The 25,112-nt window shown below is 47.0% G+C and overlaps 1 protein-coding gene across 1 annotated transcript in view; it reads right to left on the reverse strand.

The window, feature by feature from the left end:
* ADRA1B (adrenoceptor alpha 1B) overlaps window positions 1–6,417 on the reverse strand; it is a 48,911-nt gene extending 42,494 nt beyond the window's left edge. The window contains exon 1 of the mRNA XM_008692717.2: window positions 5,322–6,417. Coding sequence (XP_008690939.2) covers window positions 5,322–6,270 — 949 coding nt within the window. The 5' untranslated portion in view covers window positions 6,271–6,417. The remainder of the gene's footprint in view (window positions 1–5,321) is intronic.
* Window positions 6,418–25,112: the final 18,695 nt, after the last annotated feature.

Consider the following 25,112-nt stretch of genomic DNA (forward strand, 5'->3'; position numbering starts at 1 on the left):
GGCCTCCTAACTGCCATGTCTCGGACTCGTGCTCCACACGGAGGCCTAATTCATCGTTTCAAGACATAACTCAGATGGTATCTCTTGTCTGCTTCAGATGCCTCAGTAGGGGCCAGTGTAGCTTAAGATAAAATCTTAAGTCCTTGACGTGGCCTAAAATCCTTGCATGGCCTGGCCTCTGCCCACACCTGCAGCCCTGACCTGCACCTGGCCTCCCCTACCCTCCAGCCTTGCTCCTTCCCCACCAGCTCCTGCCTCAGGACTCTCGGGCAGGCCCTTCCTTCTGCCCGGACCGTCTCCTTCTACCGACCACCTTCCCTGGGTTAACTCCTCCACGGCATGTCACTCAGGGACCCCTGTGACATGCTGCCTCTTGTTATATTTACTTCTAATAGCATCTCACCCCTTTACTTTCAGGTCACATTTACAGTTTGTGGTTGTGTTTATTCGTGTGCATGTGTCTTTCAAATGATCTGTTTCCCACTAGAACTAAATCTTACGAAGACATGGAACACAGCTGTTTTGCTCACCACTGTATCGCCAGCACAGTACCTGGACAGAGTAGGCATCCAGTAAATACGTACTTATTCAATGAATGAATGAGTGAATGCATGATTCGAGACGTAGAGCTAGATTCTCAGATGGAGGACAAGGTTCCACTTTTTCCTCTGGCTGGGGCGATAGAAGGCCCAGCGTCGGGAGACCCACATCCTACACAGTGCCGGAGGCGTGGAGCAAATCTAGCCCTGAGCCAGAATGTGGATGACCTTCCCTGATGTTTTCTGGGTGAGTCTTTTTGCAGGGGGAAGCGGGAAGTGGAAGAAAGACAGGGCTTTGTAACAGAAGCACAATACCCATTTGCTATGAGAGCAGACTGGGACCGGGGAGCAAGAAGGCCAGACATCTAGCCGCAGTCAGTGGAACAGGTATGTGCCTGTCCTGACAGACTGGGATTCAGCCCTTGGCTCTATCATTGACTTGCTGTGTGACCTGGGGCAAGAAGACTAACCTCTCTGAGCTCCTGCGTATCCATCTTTAGAGGGGGAGCAATTACTCTCCCCTGTCAGGGTAGCTGTGAGGATTAATGAGATAATGTCTGAAGAGCCTAGAAGAATGTCTGGCACATAGTACCTGCTTCATAAAAATACGATCTCACGAGGCTGTAAATATCCTGCAGGCAGAGGCCATGTAGCACGTAGTAGGTGTGTCAGGAAGTCTTTATTAATGATTTCATAAAAGGTTCTTTTCTTTCCTTCAGAAGGACTTTCCTTTTCCAGGAAGGACTTCCTGTGTATAAAAATTTCTCCTTCACTCAAACCAATTGTTTTCTTTGTGAGCACCTCAAATCCCCATGTTTCAAAACCTCAGAGCTGAAGGGTTAGTGTGTATATTTGTGGGGGTGGCTCTGTCCTGAGTCATTTCTGAGACCCTCGCCCTCCCCTGTGCAGGAATTCATCAGCCCCAATGAGAGGACTAGAGAAACAAATCAACGGAGAAAGGGATTCCTGTTTGGTCCCAGTACTATGAGAACACAACTGTTTCTTTGAAATTGACCTTCATTTATTTGGAGGGGAAAGCAGTTAGTTCAATAATGGCTTCCTGGTGCCTTTCAGCATTTTAAAAGACGGAAGAAAGATCTGGAGCGAGGCAAGGTTCCAGTGTTTTCTAAACAACGCACTAAACCCAGCTACCAGTTGGCTGCCCATCACTTCCTGCTACCCCCCACCCCCCAATCTATCCCTGCAATACAATGCACATCCCTCAGCAGCCCAGCCACTCCTCGAGACCCTGACCAGGTCTTCCCCAGGTGGGTGGGAGCTAGCCTTCACTCTAATGCCTGGCAGCTGAGGATTCCTTGGACATCCTGCATATGGCCCGTTGAGTAGAAATGCTGCTGTATTATATTCCAATTATTTCCTGTCCCTCCATGGCCCAATTCCAGGGGCTGAATAAAGAGGTCTTGTTTGGTGGAGTCCATCCCTGCTCCTGAGTAAGTGAGAGCTGGTCCCTGGCCCAACTTGGTCTGAGGCCACAGGGGAAGGGTGGGGAGGAGGTAGGGAGGGTGTTACAGGTGGGGAGAGCTCCACAGGAGATGAGGGGCCCTGCCCCACAGGCAGCCCAACCCTGCTCCCCAAAAATAAAAATAAGGGAGGAAGGAAAACAAATGGGGCCTCTGACCAGGACCCTGCAGAGGGCCTGGCTATTTTCCCTCCTTCCCAGGAGGGATCCCAACCCTCCTCTCCCACAGAGAAGACAAACACAGCTACAGAAATCTCATGCCATCTAGGCACTGCAAGTCTGTGGCTAATTGCAAGTTCCTCCTACCTGCACTTCCCTGTTTGCCAATGACTGTCTCCCCCTAGATCTGCTTTCTCTCCTTGCGAGCGAAAAGCATTTCATGGAAAATTTCGAATTTGGAACCTTGTTCAGATTCCAAAAGACTTACTGTTCTACATCATACTCCTGCTGTTTGGGTGTTATTCGAACTCAGGGGAAGTAGAAACCCACATCCCCATTTTGCTGGGATGGTCTTCCTAAGTTATCAAGAACATGCTAACTGAGCACCTTCTCTGTCTGAAACTCTTGAGTACCTTTCAAAGTCCATCCCAAACCCAAGGCCTGGAGTCCATATTTCTTACCTGCCAAGGCTTGGGCAGCCAAGGGAGAGGATGCAGGCAGAGTAGCTTAGGGACAGCACCTCAGGAGATCTCCAGGAGACAGTGGCAGGGGTGTTGAGAAAGGTTTCATGGCAAGCAGAGGAGAAACAAGCTCTGAGAGCAGGCCATGGAAACCAAGGACCTGAGATGTTAGGGGGTTACGGTCTCAGAAAGTCATGAACAGAAAGGGAGGAAAAGCGGAGCTAGGGTGAGGGAGGAGAAACCGAGGGTGAGTCTGAAGAGCGGGACCCACAGAGGAGCCACATCATCCTGCACCCCCACGTGCCTAGGGAAGGGCTAAGCTCTGCGGCATTTAAAACGTTGGTGTCCAGAAGGCTGGAGCCCGAAGGGAGCCGAGAGATCCTCTGGCCAGTGATTCTCGAAGCCTGGTCTGTGGACCACCTCTTCAGAATACCTGGTGGGCTGGTTAAACATGAGGATTCCTGGGACCCATCCGATTTACCGAATCTGTGGATTATGTCTAAGAAGCTGAATGTTTACCAAGTTTCACAGATGATTCTGATCTTTATTAAAGTTTGAGAGCCCTTGATTTAGTCCAACCCCCTTGTTCCCTGGAGTGAGCTCTGAAGTCCAGAGAGGTAAAGCAACGCACCTGGGGTAACAGAGCTCATTGATGGCAAAGCTCACATGAGAACTCTATTGTATTTGACCCCCCAGGGCAGTGCTCTTTCCATTTCAGCATGTAGGTGCCTCTTCACCTATATGGACCTGTTTCCATTGCCCCCTGAAATGAAAGCTTGCACCTTTGATCCATTCCCTGCAACCTGCTTCCTGAGGATGCTCTGGTCATAGCCTCTGCAGGCTGAGGGGCAGAGGCAGAAGGAAGAAAGGAGAAAGACTCAGTTCTGAGCTTTTAATAACAGGTGTGGGATTGGCCAGTGAGTAGAGAAGGAGAAACCCAGTTATGGCTGAGGGGAGGTTGGGATTTGGTTTGTAGTACGAAGCTAACTTTCATTGAGCTTTTGCTCTGCACCAGACACGGCATTAAGTCCTTTCCACGCATTTGTGCAAACCCAATGGAGCAAACAGTAATTGGCCTTATTTTGCAGATGGAGAAACTGAGGTTCATAGACAGTGGTCATTTGCCCAAGGTCCACAGCTAATGCATGACCAAGACCAAATCACTTTGACATACAACCATGATCTTTATATAGCCCAAAGCAGTGTGAACTGTTACCCACTTTAACCCAACAAGCCTGCAAAAGGACTCTAAGACCTTGGGAAAAAAAGAAAGCTTCTCTGCAGTGAGATGTGACCACTCTTGGCGGGGGGGGTGGGGGGTGGTGGTGGTATAGCTTCAAACGCTTCCCACATAACACACTAAAAATATTTCCAAAAGGCATTAACTTGCAAGCCTGCCTCCGAAATGACAACATGGACAGTAGGTTAAACACCTTTTTTCTTTATCTTTTTAAAATGGACATTCCTGATGTCAATTTGCTTTCTTTCCATTTACCCTTTTCTGGTGAAAGCAGTGTGTCTACAGAATTTTAGTTATTTGAGGGATCTGGTTGTGTTCGGTTCCACCAGAGCCCCGGGTGTGATTGCAGGCTTATATGGTCCATGGCATGTAGCAGCTGCTACCTCTTCTGATATCATGGCACATGACTTTGCAATGATCACCTCCCTCCATTCATTTTCTGGAGTGTCCCCTGGGATGGGAGAGGAAACCACAGCAGATCAGTGCCTTAGAGAAGGGACCAGTGTTTCCCAAGCCATGTGGACAGCATGTCACGGTACCCTCCTCTAGCTTTACCTCCTAACCAGACCTCGTCTTCTTAGGAAAAATCAGGAAGCTTTTTGAACAACTTAGTAAGACCACGAAACAAAAGAAGATGGACATATTTGTAGGAGAGGAAGAACTCAATTTCATCCCGCAGGCTTTGGTGTCTGGCAGCCTTCAGGTGAGGGACCACTGTCATTTAAATCTGGGTATTCCATGAATCACCAGAGTTAGGAACATTTTCGGGTAAGAATTGAAAACATGTGACCCTCTGTCTTCGTTCTCTTTCAAATCTCAAGCTTTAGATAACTCAAAGGCTGATCGGGGCGGTGCGGCTGTTAAAATGTTCTTATTAACTCCTAACGAAGGGAGTGCATTGAGGTGAGAGCAAGCGGTGAAGGGAGGAGGGGAGAACGCAGCCTCTGCAAAGCTCATGGGGAGCGTGGGTCTCTGCAAGAGCCCTGGAAATGCTGAATGAAAACCGCCTTTCTGCGTACGAGCTGCCTGCCTGCTCCCAAATGCCGCGTCTGCGGTAACTACAAACCACTTTGTATGCTGCATTAGTGACGCTGCCTCAGCCGGCACACCGTTACTACCGAGATAGCGCTGCTGGGATGGTCCCGTCCAGGGTCCTTTTTAATTATTAAACTGACGCTGCTGAATGAGTCATTCCACATACCAGGTTTTCCTCCTGTGGTTCTATTTCAAGTGCCTAGCACCTTACTTCGTGTGTTCCACTAACACCTGAGTGGGTTCTTAGCCAGCTAGCCGGTCTGCAAAGCCTTTGCAGAACATTCTCCAGTCTCCAAACACACACAGACCGCATAAAACACAAAACCCACAGCAAACTTTACAGTAGGGTCATCAGCAAACCCGAGATCTGAAAACACGCAGTTCCCCTCCGCCAGTCCCCAACTTACCAAGCGGCAGAGCGATGAAGAACGGTAGCCAGCACAGGATGAACATACCGACCACAATGCCCAAGGTCTTGGCTGCTTTCTTTTCCCTGGAGAACTTAAAAAGTTTGACAGCTATGGAACTCCTGGGGTTGTGGCCCTTGGCCTTGGTACTGCTGAGGGTGTCCTCATGAAAGTTCTTGGAGTGGATCCTCAGAGTCAGCTCCTTGGAGTTGGACATCTCTTTCATGACTCCGGCCTCCAGGTTCTTGGTGGTCCTCTTGGCAACGATGTAGACACGACAGTACATGACCAGAATGACCGCCAGAGGGATGTAGAAGGAGCCCAGCGAAGAGAAGAGGGCATAGAAGGGTTCTTCAGTGACCCCACATTCCTTGTCATCGTTGGGCGCCGGCTCCTTCCACCCGAGGAGAGGCCCGATGGAGATGACCGTGGACAAGACCCAGACACTGAGGAGCGCCAAGATGGCCTTCCTCCGGGTGACCAGCGTGGGGTACTGCAGAGAGTAGCGCACCCCAATGTAGCGATCGATGGAGATGGCGCACAGGCTCAGAATGGAGGCCGTGCAGCACAGGACGTCCACGGCGGCCCAGATGTCACAGAAGATGCGTCCCAGCACCCAGTAGCCGAGCACCTCCAGGGCGGCCGAGAAGGGCAGCACGGTGAAGCTCAGCAGCAGGTCGGCAATGGCCAGGTTGACGATGAAGTAGTTGGTGGGCGTCCGCAGGTGACGGTTGCAGGCCACCGACAAGATGACGACGATGTTGCCCACGATGGCAAAGAGGATGAAGGCGCCCAGCACCAGGCCCACGGAGATGGCCCTGGTGATGTCCAGCTGGGGCAGTGTGGAGTTGCTCGAGGTCTGGTTGGGGCCGGTGAAGTTGGCATTTTTCAACTCTCCCCAGTGGGCAGGTGCTGATGTGTTGTGGCCGGCGTCCAGGTCGGGATTCATTTTAGAGTCGGCCCTCCATAGCCTGGGCTGAGCGGGCTGGAAGGGCTGCGGCCGAGTGCCTCAGCTGCCCTGCAACTTTGCCTCGCCCGCGGTCTTCTTCCCGGAGGCGCCCTCCCGGCGCGGACTCATCTCCCCCGGGCAGCCCGGCCCGGCCGCGCGTCTCCTGCCTGCCTGCACCGAGCCGCCCGCTCGCCGGCTGTCAGAGGGAGGCGGCGGAGCGAGGGGCCGAGGCGGCGGCTCCAAGTTTAATGGTCCACGTCAGGCGCGCCGGGCCGGGCGGGCGGGGAGCGGCGGGGGAGGGGCGGCGGGCGGGGGGCGCCGGGCTCGGGCCGGTCCGCGGCTGGGGTGCGCGCAGCGGCGCCCAGCCCAGCCAGCGCCGAAGAGGGTCTGCTTGCAACCAGCCGCCTCTGGGCTGACTGCACGGCGGTGACATCAGGCGGGGAGCCCGGCGCCCTGACTCCGCGCGGCACTAGGGGGCAATGCGGGTCCAGCGAAGGCTCCCGCAGCCCCGACGTCGCCACCCTGGGCAGCCCCGGGGCCGGACGCGCCCCCCCCCAACTCCGTCCTCCCCCCACCCCCCCCCACCAACTCGAGCCTCGGGCTGGGGTGGGGGAGGAGCGACCTGAGCGTGGGGACCCCGGTCCCCCACCCTGAGGTGGCTCGCTGGGATTCTTGCCCCTTCTAGTCTCCCTTCGGTCTCAAAAGTGGCGTGGGCTGCTTGCCGCTAATGGGGGGCGTCTGAGTCAGCACCCAGATTTAGGGGGATATGCAACTTGTGTGGCGCCTAAAAGTAGGATCTCAAGGTCAGGCAGGTGAGAGGGATTGGAGTCAGATCTGAGACATTCCCCCCGGCCTCCCGCCTTTATGAAACCTCTCTGGTCTCTAACAAAGTCCAGAGGCTTCTCTTCATTCATTCGTTTACTCACTCACTCATTCATTCACCAAATTGTTAACGTCCCCACTGCCTGCGCTGGGGGCATAGCAACTGAACCAAGGAGACAAAGACCCCTGCCTTCCAGGGGCTTACATTCTACTGGGAGGAGACAGACAACAAACAAATAAGCAGGCAAATTATGAAGTGTGTCCTATGCTGGCAGGTGTAACAGAAGATAAAGCAAGGGGGGAAATGGAATGGTGTGTGTGTGTGTGTGTGTGTTGTGGGGAGGGGTATTTGAAATTTTAAATGGGTTCTCGCGAGGTCACCGAAGTGATGTTTGAGTCAAGACCTGAAAGAAATGAGGAAGAAGCTACTGGACTCTCTGGGGTTGAGGGCGGCAGTGGTGGTGGCCGTGGAAGAGACCTCCAGGCATCTGGGGAAGGGACTAGTGAAATCTGGATTATTTATTGTTTTTTTTCCTTTTCTGTCTGATACTCATGTCAGACATTGAGTTACAGGGACGCACTCCCAAAGGTGGGCATATGGTACTTAGGAGAGAAGATAAGGGCTGCAGAGAGAGAGCCTTATGTTAGTTGACATTTATTCAACACTTGTTATGTCCCAAACGGCGCACTAAGTACATTTTGCATTTTCTCATAATCCTAAGAAAGAAGGACTATTCTCATCATTATTTCCATTTTGTGAATGGGACAAGGTACAGTGAAATTTAACTCTTTACCCAAGTCCACACAGCCATCATGGAGAGAAGCTAGGAACTTACTCCAACTGCAGGTCTATCCAGAGTTGAGCATGGAGCAGCTGTGTCACACTTTTCCCCTGGAAGCACTGGAGGGGGTAGATTTTTTCCCCCAGATTTATTGAGATTTAACTGACATATAATAGTGTGTGAGTTGAAGGTATACGAAGTGCTGATCTGATATATATTGCAAAATGATTACCATCATAGTGTTAGCAAACATCTTCGTCATGGCACATAAATATCATTTCTTTTCTGTGGTGAGAACATTTAAGATCTATCCTCTTAGCAACTTTCAAGTATATAACACAGTATTATTAACTATAATTACCATGCTGTACATTAGACCCCCAGAACTTACTCATCTTATAACTGGAAGTTTGTACCCTTTGATCAAACATCTTCCCATTCCACTGCTCCCAGTCCCTGGCAACCACCACTCAACTCTGTTTCTATGAGTTTGGCTTTTAGATTCCACATATAAGCGATAATATATAGTATTTCTTTCTCTCTGTCTATCTTACTTCACTTAGCATAATGCCCTCAAGTTTCATCCATGTTGTAGCAAGTGGCCGGATTTCCTTCTTTCTCTTGACTGAATAATATTCCATGGTATATGTATACTATATCTTTTTTATCCGTCCACCAGCTGATGGACACTTACGTGTTTCCATATCTTGGCTCTTGTGAATAATGCTGCAGTGAACATGGATGTGCGGGTATCTTTTTGAGATCGTATTTTCATTGGCTCTGGCTGTATAACTAAAAGTGGAATTGTTGGATCATATGGTAATTCTATTTTTAATTTTTGGGGGAGGCTCCACACTGTTTTCCAAAGTGACTCTACCAATTTACATTTGAGGAAGTGAGTGGATTGATTGTTGAAGAGGGAGCTGTCTTCCAAGTAGTAAATTTTGGGACCTGAGTGACTAGTGCTAGGAGGGAACTCACATTTACTGAGCTCCTACTGAGAGGCAAGCTTTTACTGATTTTCTTTTATTCTTCACAACAATGCTTTGAGAGGGGCATAGCCATTGTCCATTGACAGATGAGAAAGCCATAGTTCCAAGAGAGTTAGTACATTCCTGAGGTCATGTGGCTAGTAGATATGTGGCAGAGCAACCTAGTGACAGCTGTAGATTGACAGGTAAAGCTTGACGCCTTTTTTTCTCTCGTCCAGAAGCCTGTGTCTAAGGCTTCCCACTGTCTGCCCTTGATAATCACTATAACCTGATATGCAGGGGTGGGGAACCAGGAAGTCATTCAGGATGATTGACATTTAAACTCCTCAACCTAGAGGTAGGTTCTTGACCTCTTTTTTATTATATAAACATACAATACAAAATATAAATACATTTATGTATGTATTTGGGGGGCAGGTGGTTATCACACACCTATCTAAGGTTTTAATCTAAGGCTTTAATCTTCTTCCACCAAAATGCAGAGATTCCCAAAATATATATAATTTCAAGGGGTTCCCTGAGATTAAGAAACATGTGGTAGAGACAGCCCTGAAAACAGATTTTTTTCCTATTTCAATTAAATTTGCTTAAGTTGTATCTGAAAATTCAAAAATAAGAGATTCACTGGTTTATAGTGATTTAGCTCTTCCAGAGCTTTCAGAACCTTCACTTGCCCATCTTCCCATTTTGGAGGTGGTCTAGGAGGCAGAGGGAAGTGGTAAACTCCCATAGATAGTCATGTGTGGATTTGGTTATCAAACTCCGTTTCTCCAGACCACAGAGCGGTGCTTCTTCCTCTGCCCCAGAAGGAAGCCACCATGATAGCCACTCATAGCTTGGTTCAGGTATCAGAATGTGGAAGAGATTATTGAGCTGGATCAAAAGGTTCAAAACCCATGTAGATTTCAGACACATTGTCATTTACTGGTGTCTTTCATAAAGGCAAAACAAACATCCCACCATAAGGCAAACAGGTATTAGCCTTAATAGCAGTCAGGTACCAGGACCCACTAAGCAACCTTTGCTAATGGTCCTTTCCTTCCTGCTCCTCCCCTCCCTTCGCTGGAGATGCCTCTTAACCCCTCTGGCTGATATTTGACCCATGGAATTGACCATTTGTTTAGGTGTCATGAGGATACAGAAGATATTTCATTTTCTCGGCACTCCCTGGGGCAAAGCCAAGCATAGAGCTCTGACTCACTCCAGGCTTGGGGAAGAAGAACCTTTTCATTATCCATCTGATTACATTAGAAACCTCTGATGTTGCAAACTCCCATTTCCATGAGCCATCTAGGAGAAGCTGTCACTGAGTTTGACCTGTGGGGAGACCAAGGCTCTGAGAGGTTCCGAGATCAGTTTAGAGACTTGATGGGAGGAGGGCTCTCACCTGTGACCAGGCAGTTTTGCACGGTATTCCCTCTCTAGCTCTCTCAACCAGCCACGTACAGGAACATCTGCCCCGTGTAAGGCACCATGCTAGGTGCTGTGGGTGAGTCAAAGATGAGTTAAATTAGGCAAGCGCTGAGCTAGTGCTGAGCGAGGTACTGTGGGAGAGGGTGACGATGGTAAAGCGCCCTTCAGAGCATCCCTGCTATGGGCCACGCCCTGTGCTGTGTACTCCATGCACTTACTCAAATCTTCACAACAGTGCAAGGTTCCTCATTTTACAAATGAGGAAACTGAAGTCCAGAGAGGTTCATTCACTGAGTAAGCAGCATTGGTATTCGAAACATTGTTGTCTGGCTCCAAAGCTCGCATCCTTCTCTCTGTACCAGACTGAGATTAAAAAAAAAAAAAAAAAAAAAAGGTGGCAGAAGGTTCAGTGTTAGTCCTGAAGGAAATTACAGCAGAAAACAGAATGTGATCAGGGTCCTGAGCAAAGCAGAGGTCAGGGAGGGGACGGCAAGGCAAAGCTGTCCCGGAGAGAGAGTTCTGCAGAGGGACTCCTTAGGCCAGGCTTCCTTGCCTTCCAGGCCAGCACTCGGTCTGCTGGGGGTTTGAGAGCCGACTTGGATTCTAATTCTGCTTCCCTCATTTTTTAAAAAAAGATTTTATTTATTTATTTGACAGAGAGAGTGCGAGAGAGCACAAGCAAGGGGGAGCAACATGGGGAGAGGGAGAAGCAGGCTTCCTGCTCCCAGTGATGCAGGGGCTCGATCCCAGGACCCCAGGATCATGACCTGAGCCAAAGGCAGATGCTTACCCGACTGAGCCCCCCAGACACCCCTGCTTCCTTCACTTAATAGCTATTAATGTGACCTTGGGCAAGATAATAAAGTGAACTCAAGCATCAAACAGACCCGGGTTATGTGCCAGCTGAACTAATTTATTGGCTGTGTGTCCTTGGGCAAGTCACTTAACCACTCTCAGCCCCAGTTTCCTCATCTGTGAAATGAAGTTCATGATAGTCCTTAACTCAGATCGGGCTGAAGTGATGATTAAATGTGATAATGTGTGTCAAGTGCCTAGTGCAGAGTAATAGTAATAGTATTAGCCAAGAGTTATCAAGGGCTTACTAGGTGCTAGGCATCGTGCCCAAAAGGCCTTATATACATTATCTGATTTAATCCTGGTATTAATATTGTGAGGTGGATGCCACTATGATTGACATTTTACAGATGAGGAAACTGAGTCTCAGAGTGGTTGCCCAAGGCGGCAGGGTGGCGGAGCTGAAATACAACGCACGTAGGGAATGGGGTTAAAAATAAAAAAGAATTGGACGTGCGAGGCACCTGCTTCATGAGGCAGACTGAGGTCTTGGGGACTTGAAGGAGAATTTTTGCCCTTGAGGCAGCCCAGATGGGAGAGATGAGAAGCACCCTTTCTCCCGGGCAGGGGACGCTGGCTACAGCAGAGGCATTTCCCCTGCCTCCAAAGGCAGCAGGTCAGAGGATCCCAGGACTGAGAGAGTTCAGCTCCCTCTGGGCACACTTGTCCTCTCTGGTACTTACAATTTGTCAATCTTTGGTGCGGTTCCCCGGCCCGGAACTTCTAGTAACACAGCATTTCCCGGTAAGGTAGAGAGAGCTCCGTAGCACTCCTTTTTGCAGCAGACTGGTAAAGACGAACTGCCAAGTCATCCAGGGGCTGAATTCATAGCGCGTGCTCAGGGAGAGCCTGGGAACCCTGAATTGGGGGCTGGGGTGGGAGGGCACAGGGTGTCAGAGCATGGACTGTGAGAAAACCTGCTGACTCTGGAACCCAGGAACTGGTCTCTTCTTCCTATGCCCCAAGCAGCAGCTCTGGTGGGACAAGGTAAACAGGTTGCCAACACCAACTCGCAGTGTTGCAGACCCAAGGGCCATGGGGAGTGTGTGCTGTTTTCTCAAATGATTCTGCCTGTCCCTTTGTGGCTGTGGGGTTTGCCCATCATTTTGCCCAGGAATCCATGGTGGTCCCAAGATTTCTCTAGAAAGAGCCTTTAAGTCGTGAACTGGTTTGGAGGTGGGTGGCTGTGTTTGCCCCGTGCTCTCCCCAAGACCGATGTCATTGTCCATAACAAAGACCTAGGGCAGGGAGCTGTTGCAGGTTTTACTGGGGCTGAAGCTCTCCCAAGGTGCCTGTGTATTGCCACTTTCCAGCCACATTCGTTGACACCATCAAAGGTTCACGCCCAACATCACAAAACAAAATTTATGGCCGTTGGCTCCTTACAGCTGCCTTTCAAGTCACTGGCCTCTCTGGGCTCTTCTGTTATAGTCAGGATCACCCGCTTCTGAGATGTCAGAGTCAGAAGGACCCTAGAGATCATCTAGTTCAGGGGTCAGCAAACTATAGCCGGTGACACAAACCCGGCCCGTGCCTATTTTTGTAAATAAAGTTTTATTGGAACACAGCCACGCTCATTCGCTTATGTTTGGTCTGTGGGTACTGTCACACTACAATGACAGAGGAGTGGCAATAGGACGGTCTGCCCTGCAAAACCTAAAATATTTACTCTCCGACACTTTATAGAAAATGTCTGTTGACCCTTGATGTAGTTCAACCCTCTTATTTTACATGTGGGAACACAAAGGCCCAGAATGGAGAAGGAGTTTGCTTAAGACAGAGCCAGGGTTAGAGGCCCAGAGATTTGACCCCATCCCCATGACTATTTTTTGCCACTGTTTTTTGTTTTGTTTTTTGCCTCTGTTTGTGCAGCCTGGGCAAGCTCTGAGTTTGAATCCCAGAGATAGCCGATGAGATGTGCAACCTTGGGCGAGCTCCATAACCTCTTTCAGCCTCCATTTTTTTCAGCTGAGACCTGTGGATCATGCATCCTATTTCTTTCTTTCTTTCTTTTTTTTTTTTAAAGATTTTATTTATTTATTTGACAGGGATAGAGACAGGCAGCGAAAGAGAGAACACAAGCAGGGGGAGTGGGAGAGGAAGAAGCAGGCTCATAGCGGAGGAGCCTGATGTGGGGCTCGATCCCAAAACGCCGGGATCACGCCCTGAGCTGAAGGCAGACGCTTAACCGCTGTGCCACCCAGGCGCCCCATGCATCCTATTTCTTGAGATAAGGCCCATACTAGGTGGTTGTGAGAATTAAAGGACCTACAGTTTGTAACCTTTAGGATGGGACCTGGCTCATAAAAAACACAATCAAAACCATGTGTTATTATTATTGACGTCCTCTGTGATTTTACATGTATTAATCTTACCCCCCCCCCATTTCATAAAGAAAAGGGCTGCCCCTTACCACTGGTTCTTTAACTTTTTGGGTCCTGGACCTTGCTGAGGATCTACTGAACGCTGTGGACACATTGCTATACTCCATGCTTTTTCCGAATTCCTTACAGGAGTTTCCTCAGTGCCAAGTTCCTGGCAGGGCCCCTCGACCAATTGATCTCCAGCCTGTTACTTCTTATTTTTGTTTGCTGAGCCTCTCTCCCACTAACCCTGTCTCGGTGTAACCTCTTTCACTCTTGGACAGCAGATGGAATCCAGTGTTTTCCCTTTCATCATGGGGCAACACTTGAACGGAGTAAAGTGAGTGGATGCTGGCCTTATCCTGTCTTCCCGGAGCTCGTGGTCTGGGATGAATAACGGGAATGTGTATCTGAGGATGCATAGAGAAATGTGTCTGACATTGAACATGAATGTGACTTAAATAAGGAAACAAATAAATACATGACATAGGTCTCAAATTTCTCCATCCTTCCTCTTCTTCCTTTTCTGTGCTCTCTGAACCAAACCATCCAACCTTTTTTGGGGGCTTTTCACTTGCGATGGCCACCAAGTTCAGAAAGGTCTAAAGGAAGTGGTGGGAACCTTTTTCCTTGGGGGCATCTAAAAATTGTATCTGGTATCAGAGCCCAGCTTTGGAGAGGACAGACTGGGCCCCTGGGGAGCAAGGCGAGGAAGTGATGTCAGAGGACGATTTCTGCCTTTTCATTTCCATTCTCTGACAGAGATGACAGCGTAGGGCCCTGGGGTGAGGGTGGGCATGCTTGGGAAAGAATGTGGCATCCCTGTGGGTCCGGTGGGCATGGCAAAGGAGGGAGGAGTGTGAGAAAGAGGCAGTTTTCTTTGCCTATCTCTGCCATGCCCTGAAGGATGCCGGGACAGGAAATGCCCAGGGTTTCTCAGCTATTTATTGGACGCCAACCCGACAAATTTGGAAGGTTGCCTCAGGAGTCCTGAAAAGATGAAGGGAGAAGGAGGAGGAGTCTTGTTTGTTTTTGTTTTTGTTTTTTTCCTTGACTTTTGTGGGACTTCTCTGGTAAGTGCATGTGGGTAGGGGATACAGGGAAGATTTTGTGGAGACTTCTAGACAGGAGCACCTGTTATAATGGCTATTAACCACATGGTATGAATTGCAAGTTTCTAGAGGGGTTTCCAAATATCTCCCAGCCCTTTGGAGTGCTCTCCGTTTAAAGGTAAGCATTGGCTTCTTCCCATGGCCCTATTTTAATTAACTATGAGTACAATTCTGCACCAAGATGTGCCAAGCTAAGTCACAGGCATCACCTTATTTAATTCTCCAAACAGAACTTTTGGGGCAGACATTGTTGGCTCCAATTTACCGATGAGAAAACTGAGGATAAGAGACGTCAATAAACTTGCTTAGGTTTGCCCAGAGATGGGATTAGAACAGAAGCAGTTTGACTCAAAGTTGATGCTTTTCATCCCCCAGATGACCCAAATTTGGCTGCAAGCTGACCTCACCACTCAACAAAGCTACAGGAATTTCTGGGCAAACCTCAGTGGGCTGGGGACAGAGATGTAGAGAGGCAGAAGTCATTTTGGGCTGTGTGTTACACAGAATACGAACATGAGTCCCTCTCTGGAATTGGATCCAAGCACTACATCTCTAATGCTATCTCGTCCTTGGAGCCTCAAGTGAGCTCAGGCTTGAGTCTCAATTCTCCCAAGTGGAAGGGTGGGAGACCTGATCCAATAATTGTCTTTAAGGACTGCAGAGGTTATGTTACTGATCCCATGATGACAACCAACTGTGTGTGAAAGAGAGAGAGAGAGAGAGAGAGAGCACAATCATATATATAGCCTCCAAAAAGCATGAGAGATGCCAGCTGGACCTCAGGAAGTAGCTTATTAAACATCAGATCAAATTCCAGTTCCTGCCACTTCCTAGCTTTGTGGCCTTGGGCAAAGTTATTTCATTTATTTAAGCTCCCAACTGTTTATCTGTACAATGGGGATTTTATTTAGTATTTATCCCAACAAGTCGTTATAAGGATTCAGTGAGGCTTTGGCACCTAGAAAGCTCCCAGTAAATATTAGTTATTGTCAATATTTTGTATTGTCTTAAAAACACACACCAGATTCCTCAGTATCTGGAGTATTTCGGCACAGATTTTCCTACCTGATCTCTCAGTGATACTTTCAACTCTTCACTTGCCAGTTGATGTAACTGATTCCTTTTTGGTTTTTTTCTGATACAAATAGCCCTGAAAAAACAGTGGCTGGAAAAATAACAATCATATAAACCACAGTCGCTATCACTTGTTGAGAAATTGCTGTGTGCTAGGCTTGTGTTATGGGCTTTACATGCCCCATCTCATTTTAACACAAGAATCCTATCAGGTAGGAGGAGATATCTATCTGGTCTTTGACATGCAACTTCTGAAAGTGATGAGTCCACGGCTTGCTGGAAGTATTTCTTCATGCAGAGAACCCTTAGAGAACCCTTAGCAATGTTGGAGCCGGAGACGGAGTGGGTACTGGTAAGCTCAGGGCATGGGGTGTGGAAGGCCATTGGCACCATGAGCTTGCTGTGCAGAAGGAAAGGGAACCAGCTTGGTCCAGTAGGCAGGGAGACAGGCTCTTGGCCTGTAATTCTTGGCCACTGGTACAATTAGTTTCAACAGGAATTTTGCTCGTGTATCGGGCTGAGGAGGCTCACAGACTATAAACCATCACATCTCACATCGGGGGCTGACCATTTGTGCCCTAGAAAGGCTGGGCAGGAAGGGGGACCCATCTGAATCTGCCCCTGCTCCCGATGCTGCGGAAAGGACCAGATCCATGAGAAGGGGAAGAAGAGAAGGTGGGGAAAAGGGCAGGGAAGAAACTCCAGTGAATACGTATTCTCAATTAAATTCCAGCAATTGAATGAAGCAGTGAAAAGAAAAAAAAAACGGTATTCCGTCTAGAGCTGTTTTCTCTCAAGTTAAGCTGGAGAACTTATCCTTAAAACAGCCGGACCAGCTCCAGGTATAAAAGTTCAGTCGTTTATTGTCACCTGAAAACTTTAGAATGTTCTTTTGCTAGGTCTAGGGGACTGCCCACTTTACCCCTTCCTGGTGCTGCTCTGTGGGAAGCCTAGGGATTTAGGAAGGAAGAAGTATGGAGCCACTGAGCAGGCAAAGTTTTGCTTAGACAAGGCAGATTCCTGGGTCCCAGCCACAGAGATTTTGATCCAGTAGGTCTGAAGTGAGGTCCAGGATGAATAAAGAGCATTTCTTCTGCTCAAGGATCTTTATAGGGAGGTGGGTCATAAACTAGCCTTTAAGAACAGTGTGGCAATAAATAACACTTTAAGAATCTTCAGTATGTAGTTATTTGTCATGCAAACGATGGTAACCACAAGTGTTATGAGTTATTTTTATTTTATTTTATTTTTTATTTCTAAAACCCTCAGTTTGTTTCCCGGAGTTCATAGTCTTTTGTGGTTCATCTCGCCCTCTGTTCCCCCCACCCCGCCCCCCCTTCATTTTTCCCTTCCTTCTCCTAACGATCTCCCTGCTATTGTTTTTGTTTCACAAATAAGTGAGACCATATGATAATTGTCTTTCTCTGCTTGACTTATTTCACTTAGCATAATCCCCTCCAGTCCCGTCCATGTTGATGCAAATGTTGGGTATTTATCCTTTCCTATGGCGGAGTAATATTCCATTGTATATATGGACCACATCTTCTTTATCCATTCGTCTGCTGATGGGTATCTTGGCTCCTTCCACAGTTTGGCTATTGTGGACAATGCTGCTATGAACATTGGGATGCATATGGCCCTTTTCTTCCCTACGTCTGTATTTTGGAGTAAATACCCAATAGCTCAATTGCTGGGTCATAAGGTAGCTCTATTTTTAACTTTCTGAGGAACTGCCACACTGCTCTCCAAAGTGGCTGCACCAACTTGCACTCCCACCAACAGTGAGTGTTACAAGTTTAAATTAGACTGTGTGTGCATTGCACTTTGTATTGAGTCTGACACATAGTAGGTCCACTCAGTAATGTCAATTCTTCCTTCTAGGGGAAGGAAGCCTTTTCCATGGCTGAGTAGGTTAGCTGGTTTCTGCTGAAGAGGGGTGCACTCTTTGGGGCTCTGGGGAGTGTATTCAACTTGTGAAGACATTTTTTCAACTCCCTAAATGTACCCATTTGCTTTCAGAATGGGTATCTATTTAGAAACAATTATTCTCTTTGTGTTCAAGCTGGTCCCCTTGAACCCAGCTGATTCCCTCGCTGGGCTTATTCAGAAGAAGCGAGGCATTCAGAATCAAAGCTGAGGGCTTGGAGAGGTCGTGTGGCCCTTCCCTCATTTCACAGATGGGGAAACCAAGGCCAAACAAATGATGTGACCATGGTCTCACTCAGAGCCAGAACCAGGCCTGAGTCCTCTCATGTCTAGCCCAAGACTCTTAAAAAGAAACATACTTAATATACCTATATATTATTTGCATTAATCACTAAACAGAAGGAAATAGCTTTTAAAAAAATTATCAAAGTAAATTGTTCCTCTGGTAAAGCTATGGAAAGGTACAGAGAACAAAAAGGAAATAACCCTTTATTCCATTATCCAGAGAGAACATCAATGTAAATGTTTTGGCAAATGTTTTCTAGACTTTACATTCATACTCACACATACTCACACACACGTGCAAGTATGCACACATGCACACGCTCCCCCCCCCCATGCACGCCCGCACACATATATTAGTGTATCTTGTTTGGGCCCCTGGCCTCTGTTCAACTTCCCCTTATACCTACAGTTGTCCCCCAAGTTCCCCACCTCCCAGATCCAGGCTGCTCATCCCCTGTGGCTGTAGGGGTGGAGATCCTGACCCCATCAGAGCCAGAGAGAGCTCAAGGACCCTTCTGGCAAGGGATTTGGAGATGAGGGGATACGGTTTTGAAGTAAGGTGTGGGGGTGCTCCATCCATCATGTGACCACAGGGAGGGTGCCCGTCTGGGTGTGGACATGAATGGAACTCAGTGATGTCATCTGTCCTCACACATTCCCACGGGAGTCGCAAGAATAATTCCCATGCATTCGAGCAGCTAGTTGGCTATTATCAGTGGATCCAATTCTTAGTAGGACTTTTGAATGAGTCACTTGATCTTTCTGCACCCAGTTTCTGCCTCTGTAAAATGGGATAATACTTGGGAGACTACAGTGAGGATAAAATACTACCACTAATACTACCAGTAGCAATAATGATGATTAAATTTACAGCTGCCTCTGTTAATTGTTTGCTGTGGTCAGGACTTATGCCAAGCAGTTTAATATATTGTTTCATTTAATCTTCACACCCACAGAGAATGGAAGGGGGGATCTGCTGTGTGTGATTGCTTGGGTAACAGTGAAGGACTGAGATGTGGGACCGGATTCCAGCTGCTCTGATTCCTGTCACAGTCGTTTTGCTGACTGATCCCTTCTGCTTCTTTGACCATTGGGTAGGGGGATCTCGGTGCTGTTCCGGGCCTCTTGGCTGGGGCCAGCTCTACTCTCTGCAGGGGACAGGACATTGGTTCCAGACTAGAGACTGGGAAGTGCCTGCTGGGCTGTCGCCGAGAGGGCTGGGACAGTGGCCAGAGCCCTCTCTGTCTGCAGCATCCCTCTTCCTGGCTGTGCCCCAGTGTTCCCTAGGTAACCACAGGGGACGCAGCACAGATTTATGGCCCTGCTGTTCCTGAGCAAGTACCTGACATGTTCTGTCCAAAAGCAATGGTGTCTGGCTCCCAGATGACTCATCGGGAGGGGAACAGACACGTGTGGGTGGCACAAAAGGAAGGAAAACCCCCACTCTCACCTCCCACGAGCAGAGAGCCCGAGAGGAACTGCTCCATCACACAGACTGTTTAAAAGGCAGATGTTCAAGGCTCCCATTTTATAGATGGGGATGTTGAGGTCCAATCCATCTGCTTCTTTGTTGATTTCATGAATGTTGGCTGAGCTTGGTGCCAGGCTATGTTCGATCGTGTGGGGAACACAAACATGGAAAGAGCACAGACTCTGCCCTCCACGATGCTATTGACTAAGCAAAGGAAATAAGCTGTGGGACGGAGACTTGTCACCAGGGTGGGTTGGTAAAGTGTGGAAGGGCTTCAAGAGTTAGCCTGCCAGTTGTTTGTATTTAAATAGGTTCATGTGTTCCTTGGGGCTGGGGACAAGGGACTGTGCCCATGTGTTTGCAGGCGGTCTGGGATTGCCTCCCCACCCCCTGTCAGAGCCAGGGCACCTGCTGCAGCTCTCCACCTGGCTGCACAGAGGTCCCAAAGAGAAACCACTGTGTCTCTCTCACCACCAGCTTCCCCACACTTCTCAAGGGAGACTCCGACATCATCGACCCTGACCTGATGCAGTCCCAGTGGCAGTGCAATAAGAACAGAACACGTGGGACACCTGGGTGGCTCCGTTGGTTAAGTGTCTGCCTTCAGCTCAGGTCACGATCTCACGGTCCTGGGATCAAGTCCCACATTGGGCTCCTTGCTCAGCGGGAAGCCTGTTTCTCCCTCTTCCTCTCCCTCTGCTCCCCCTGCTTGTGCACTCTCTCTCTGATAAATAAATAAATAAAATCTTAAAAAAAAAAAAAAGAACAGAACACGTTTTGGATGTTATTATAAGAACTAAGTGTCAATACAAAAATCACACTGCCAGTCCAAAAAAGAAAAAAAAAAGTAGGTTCAATTTCATTTCATTCTTTTAGCATCTGCTAGATGCTAAGGAAAGCTGAAATGAACATGAAATCCCTAAAGAAGCTTCTGAAAAGTTTTGGAATTTTTTACAAGGTAACATCTGGATGATTTTAAGACAGTCTAATGTTACAGAGCTGAAATTACATCTTATGGCAGGTTCACCAGTTCACGTGGGTGTTTAGCAAGTCTTTGTTTATTTTTAGAGTATTGCTCCTATCGGGATTCTATTTAGCCTATTTGGCTGGTCCTGGAGGCAGGAGGGGTGCACCTGCTGAGACGTGTCCTCACTTTTCTCTCCGAGGAAGGCGAGCACAGTGCTCTAAGGCAGAGGGGAGAAAAATAAGATTTGACTGGGTTGTTGTAGAGAGTGAGCCATCTTCCGTCTCCACTCCTTGGGAGCTTGTTGGAATAGCACACACAGTTTACATAGTAAATAAATCTACATTAATGTGCTTACTTCAAAAAAATAGCAGTACATCCACACGTAGGTTTTCTCCTTCAGAGTAGTATCCTCAGCAGGCAATAAACTTGTTTCAGTAATCCAATTAAAACTACTTTTTCCTCCTCTTTCAATATTGTTCTCAAACCAATGCACATTCTTGCCTCCAACATGGCGGAGTCAAACACTCATTATCTGAGAGCAGATGTGATTTTTAGAATTGATAGTCCTAAGAAGGTATCTACTCCTGGTCTGTCTCAGATCCTTCCATGGCTTCCCCTGTGCTGTTTTATAAGGCTGGGGGCTGATGCCCCATCCTCCAGGCTATAGTTCCCAGGCTCCCTTGCCATCTCCTTTGCTTCCAGCTGGGTTTGGTCAGTAGGGGGCATGGCAGCAGGGAGAGAAATAGGAGAAGTTAGGACATCTTATTCTGTCTTTCTTGGGGGCTATTCCTGGTTGAGGTTTGTTACTTCCATGGCTCCTGCCCCACCAGACAGATCCAATAGCATAAATATATAAATATGTATGTATATATATTATACACACACATATCAATGGCTTGCTATATGCCAGCATGAACTTGCTATAAAATATAATAGAAAAAAGATCTCGATCACAATAGTAACTGAGTATGTAATATCAGAAATAACTTTAACAAGAAATGTACAGAACCTCTATGGAGAAAATGACAAAACTTCAGTGAGCAGCATGAAAGAGGACTTGAATAAATGGGAAGATATATTATGCTTCTGAAAGTAGTATAATGATGTCAGTATCCCACAGTTTATTAATTTAAGGCAATTACATAAAAAAGATATCAATGAGATTTGGAGGGAACTTAACAAATGATTCCAAAGAGCTTTTGGAAGAATAAATGCTTAAGAATAGCCAAGAAAATTTGGAAAAAGGAAGGTTATGTGCAGAGAATTGCCCTACTCGATTAAAATGCTTGACATTGTGACTGGCAGAGGGTTAGGCTGGCAGATCATCAGAATAGAACAGATTATCTAAAACCAGATCCAACTATGCATGAAAATTAATATGTAATAAAGGTGACATTTCCATTTTTCACAAATGGTGTCAATTTGGAATATTTGGAAAAAAATTAAGTTAGAGCCTTACTTCTCACCTTACATAAATTATACACTCCAGATAAATTAGAAGCTTAAATGTAAATATCTAAATCATAAAAATACTAGAAGAAAATATAGGTACATGTTTTCAGCTCTTTAGGGTTAGGGAAATTCTTTTTACCAACCAACACCGAAAATCATAAAAGAAACAAGTGTGAATACAAACAAAATTGTAGAACTTATAACAAAACTTCCTACATTATCAAGTTAAAACACAAAGGACATATTACAAACATTTTCAACTTACATGAATCATAGATAATGAATACTCTAGATATTTTTAAAAATCCTTATGGATCAACTAGGAAAAGAGGAATGACATCCAAATAAAAAATGTGAAAAGAACATGAATGGTGAAATCTTAAATAAAATACACAGATGATCAATAATCATATACAAATTTGTGTAGCAGTAACTGTAAATTACACAACAATGATATCTAGTTTTTCCCTTTTGGGCAGATAGAAAGGAGTAAAACTAGGTCTGAAAAGCCTGGAAAGGCTGAGGGAAAACTGATCATCTCATACAGGTTGGTAGGAATGTAAATTGGCACATTTCTCAAGTGTGTCTGACAGCAGGTGTCAAGAGACTTGAAAACGTGTATTCTTTAATATAGGAATTCCACTTCTTGGAATTTACCTTAAGGTAACAAGAGACAAATGCACAAAGAGCTGTTCATCACAGTTTTGATATAAAATCAAGTTGACATACACACACTCACACCTAGTTGGAAGCATCCTGAGTGTCTGCTAATAGGGAAGTGCTGAAAGCATTCAGAGAAGGCAATGCAGCCATTGAAAGGACAGTGATGGAAAGTCATGATGTAGTATATATTTAATGAATAATCTTTCCAGAAAATATTGAAAGTGAAAAAAACCAGGATGCCAGACTGTACAAATAATTAAAGTCTGCTTTTACAATACATATACAAATGTGTAGGTGATTTAAAAAGACGTGCTAAACATATATACAAATATATTAGCTGGGGTTGTATCTGAGGAGGTGGAGGGATTACAGGTGGTTTCATCATTTCCTCTATTTCCTAAAAACTTCCCCCCCTTTTTAAAACAATAGATGTGTAATTAACTGTCCTCCTCTCCTAAAAAAAATTTTTTTTTTTTTTTTGGAAGGACAGAGTCAATTGGACCCAAATCTGGAGTCAAGATGGGAGGTTTTTTATTTGGAGCTCCATTAAAGTTGTACTCACCCATTTTTCCACAAACTTTTTGGCCCATTTTGTTCCATTCGCTAGAAATACTCTTTCCAAACTGCCTTCCCCCTAATAATCCCAATCTTCTCCACCTATTAAAATCCCACTCAGCCTTTAGGGGTTGGCTAAGTCCCTGTAGGAACTCTGCCATAGCCCGCCCTGCCCCTGGCCTTGCAGCCAGACTTGCCTTTTCCTTGCTCAGCGCTCCCAGCACACCTCAGACGCGGCTCGAGCGCCGCCCACACCTGCGGCTGGGTGTGGTAGTTTCTTGGGAATTCCTTGTCTTATTCCCCTTCTCCTCCACCTGTCCTTCGTAGGAGGATCAAAGTGGTGGTGTTTTACGGGCTGGGATGAGGGTGGGGAAGCCCTAGTTGACAGACTGGAGGGCTCGAGTTGGAAGGGGACACAAATACTTACAACCACGAAAGTCCACATGCAGGAATTAGAGAGGGGACCAAATCTGGCCGGCTGGACAGACTTAAACTGAAACCAGGTATCAGGCCCATCAGGCCACATGGTTTGTAAGGACCCTTTGTTCTAGCTGATAGAAAACCAGCTGCAGCTGGCTTCAACAAAAAACAGGAATTTATTGTAAGCTAGTTGAGTATAGTAAACAGTTCAAAACCTGGTATGCTACGTGGGCTCCAGTAGCTAGTGGAAGCAGGGGTTCCAGACCCTTTGGATAAATCCTCAAATACCATATCTCATCTTCGTTTCTTTTCACAGGATGAAACTTCTTTTCCTCTGATCCACAGGAAGAGAAACACAACTACCAAAAACCCAAAAAACAAAAAACAAAAACCCTCTTATTTTTACATCTTAGAATGTAGGCAGCCACAAAAAGCCTGGCTCCTTTCCTCCTTGTCCTCAAACTCCCACTGAAGGGCTCGGACAAGTCTGCTTGGGTCAGGGGCTCGCCTCTGCGCCAGCTGGCTGTTGCTGGGCAATGGGTTCTGTGATCAGCTCAGGTTGGCTAGGTGTCTAGCCCTAGGCCATCAACCTTTGCCAGGGGAATGGGGGGTGTCACATTCTTCTGGGATGACTTCCATGGTGACCATATAGACATGGGAAGGGACTATTCTTAGAAAAGAGGTGCCTCACTGGTATTCATCAGAGCACATAGGATCCAAAATGGGATGGAGGAGAGAAAAGCCGGGAGGGTTTGCATAGAAAACCACTTAATGCTTGAAAACTGTTCTTAGGAGCCAGCAGGAGTGCAAAGTTTGGATGGATTGGGCATCTGTCTTATTTTTTCCCTCTAAATGATAAATGCTCTGAAGCCCTGGAAGTTTTCGTGGTTGTTTCTCATCTCCCAGCGCTTGTCATAACCCCTTACACCTACTGGGTGGTCAACGAAGGTTTGTTGCCATTTCCATCTGCAGTGTTCTCATCGGGGGTTTTGCAAACTATATCTGCACAACTTCAAAAAAGAGTACTGGAAGTGTTTTTGACATTAAGAAATAAATCCACAGCCTCCCTCGCCGGTTAACTGCTTTGATGAGACCACTCACTTGGAAGGGGAAGTCTTGGTAAGCATGGTAATAACTTGTTTCCTTTCCCCAGTCCCACTATGTGTGTGTGACGTGCGTGGGGGAAGCACGGAGATGGAATTCGGAATGCACACTGAGCATCTCATGGTCTCATGCAGACGTCCTGTTTCTGTGGGGCTCTTGTCAGTGATACCAAGGCCAGTTTGGCCAGAGTTAGAGGGTGCAAAATTCGCTCTTTGGATTCATGAATTCAGACATTTTCAGCTAGGATTCTTTTAGTGGAAAGTCCGTACCAGACTACTTAAGCACAAAGAATTTATTGGTTCATGTCAGAGAATGTCTGGCTTCAGGTGAAGCTTGATACAGGGCTCAAACAGTACCAGAATACAAGTTCTCTATTTTTTTTTTTTAATTTGCACTTTCATAGGGGTCTATTTTTTAAAAAAGATTTATTTACTTATTTTAGAGAGAGAGAGTGGGGGGAGGGGCAGGGGGAGAGGGAAAGATTCCCTGCTGAGCGTGCAGCCCAACTCAGGAATCGATTTCACGACCCTGAGATCATGACCTGAACCGAAATAAAAAATCAGACGTTCAACCGACTGAGCCACCC

Source organism: Ursus maritimus, unplaced genomic scaffold (assembly GCF_017311325.1).
Source record: "Ursus maritimus isolate PB19 unplaced genomic scaffold, ASM1731132v1 scaffold_15, whole genome shotgun sequence".
In the NCBI taxonomy this organism is placed as follows: domain Eukaryota; kingdom Metazoa; phylum Chordata; class Mammalia; order Carnivora; family Ursidae; genus Ursus; species Ursus maritimus.